The 1,964-nt window shown below is 37.6% G+C and overlaps 1 protein-coding gene across 1 annotated transcript; it reads left to right on the forward strand.

The window, feature by feature from the left end:
• Positions 1 to 508: 508 nt before the first annotated feature.
• LOC101394113 (olfactory receptor 4F15) lies at positions 509 to 1,464 on the forward strand. The gene has a single exon (XM_004421345.3). The coding sequence runs from the start codon at positions 509 to 511 to the stop codon at positions 1,445 to 1,447; it is 939 nt and encodes a 312-aa protein (XP_004421402.1). The 3' UTR covers positions 1,448 to 1,464.
• Positions 1,465 to 1,964: the final 500 nt, after the last annotated feature.

Below are 1,964 nucleotides of genomic sequence, written 5' to 3' on the forward strand. Positions count from 1 at the left end.
TTTGAAAATTGAAAGGAAGAAAACATTTAAAGTCTAATTGAGCAATAGCAGAACAGTGACTTTGAAAGCTGTAAGATGTGCATGAGGAATTTGTTAGGTGGCTCAAATGAATGGTCGAAATCATATCCTTTCATAAGAAATCACAGTCAAAACTGTTTGAAGACAACCTTAAAAGTTATTGAAGCTGAACACACTGGATGAGAGGAAATAGGAAATATCCAGGTAATAGTAAAAGAAAGCAGAAAGGAAATAGGTCCGGAGGCAGAATTAATTTAGTAGTAGTAGTTTTGAAAACGATTGTGCCATATGGCAACCAGCTGACTCCTCTAAGTAGAAGTCAAATATGCATATGATAAAGATTATTTGGCTGTGCGAGATGTTAATATAATAATTGCTTTCATGTAAGCAATTATATTTCTTTCTTGAACACTAATACTTGTTTAGGCAATTCTTATCCATTTTCTTTGCCCTTTAGGTAACATGAAAACTGATTCTGGTGTCTGAGGCAATGGATGGAAGGAATCACTCCATAGTGTCACAGTTTGTATTCCTAGGACTCACCAATGCGTGGGGGATGCAACTTCTCCTTTTTGTCTTCTCCTTCTTGTTCTACTTTGCAAGCATGATGGGAAACCTTGTCATTGTGTTCACTGTAACCCTAGATGCTCATCTACACTCTCCCATGTATTTCCTCCTGGCCAACCTCTCAGTCATTGATATGTTATTTTGCTCCATCATAGACCCTAAAATTATTTGTGATATTTTCGAGAAGCACAAAGCCATCTCTTTTTGTGGCTGTATTACCCAGATCTTCTGTAGTCATGCTGTTGGGGGCACTGAGATGGTGCTGCTCATAGGCATGGCCTTCGACAGATATGTGGCCATATGTAAACCTCTCCACTACCTGACCATCATGAGCCCAAGAATGTGTCTATACATTTGTGTCACTTCCTGGATCATTGGCTTGATCCATTCATTGGTTCAATTAGCTTTTGTGGTAGATTTGCCTTTTTGTGGCCCTAACGTATTGGACAGTTTTTACTGTGACCTTCCCCGGCTCCTCAGACTTTCCTGCACAAACACCCAAGAACTGGAGTTCGTGGTCACTGTCAATAGTGGGCTCATTTCTGTGGGCTCCTTTGTTTTGCTGGTCATTTCCTACATCTTCATTTTGTTCACTGTTTGGAAACATTCTTCTGGTGGTTCATCCAAGGCCCTCTCCACTTTGTCAGAGCACATCATTGTGGTGGTTTTGTTCTTTGGGCCACTGATGTTTTTCTACACATGGCCTTCTCCCACATCACACCTGGATAAATATCTTGCTATTTTTGATGCATTTATCACTCCATTTCTGAATCCAGTCATCTACACATTCAGGAACCAAGAGATGAAAGTGACAATGAAGAGATTGTGTAGTCATCTTATGCATTACAGGAAGATTTTGTAAATGGATGGCTGTGAAGATATGGAACTGTAGATTCTCCCTCATGTTGGTTACAGAAAAGACATTATGCAATTTCAGAGAAACAATCAGGACTCAGGCCATGTTATATGCCTAGAAATCTACTTTCTATTAAAGTATGGTATCTATTTCATTCAATAAAATTTACTTTGTTTTAGAAATTAAACAAATAAATAAATTAGAAGCCACGTTCTTTGACACCCTGTACATCGAAGTGTTTAAAGCCGAATTAAATGTCCTTTACAACCTACATCTTCTAGGAGAGGACTATGTCATTGAGCAAATCATAATATTTTATCTTTTCCTATGTTGGACAGATTATTCTATTGATAAACAAACTATGCATTCATATTATCCTTCATCTACTTATTGCCTAACTATTTTCATTTTAATTCTCTTTGTTACAACTCTGTTTGCTTCTTATTTCCCCAATTTCTACATATTTTGCCTTCTTATCATCTTCTTTACCTGGCAGTCTGGGAAATTGTTAATCTTATGTTAG

This window comes from Ceratotherium simum, chromosome 3, assembly GCF_057802395.1.
Source record: "Ceratotherium simum simum isolate JZ-2026a chromosome 3, ASM5780239v1, whole genome shotgun sequence".
NCBI lineage: Eukaryota > Metazoa > Chordata > Mammalia > Perissodactyla > Rhinocerotidae > Ceratotherium > Ceratotherium simum.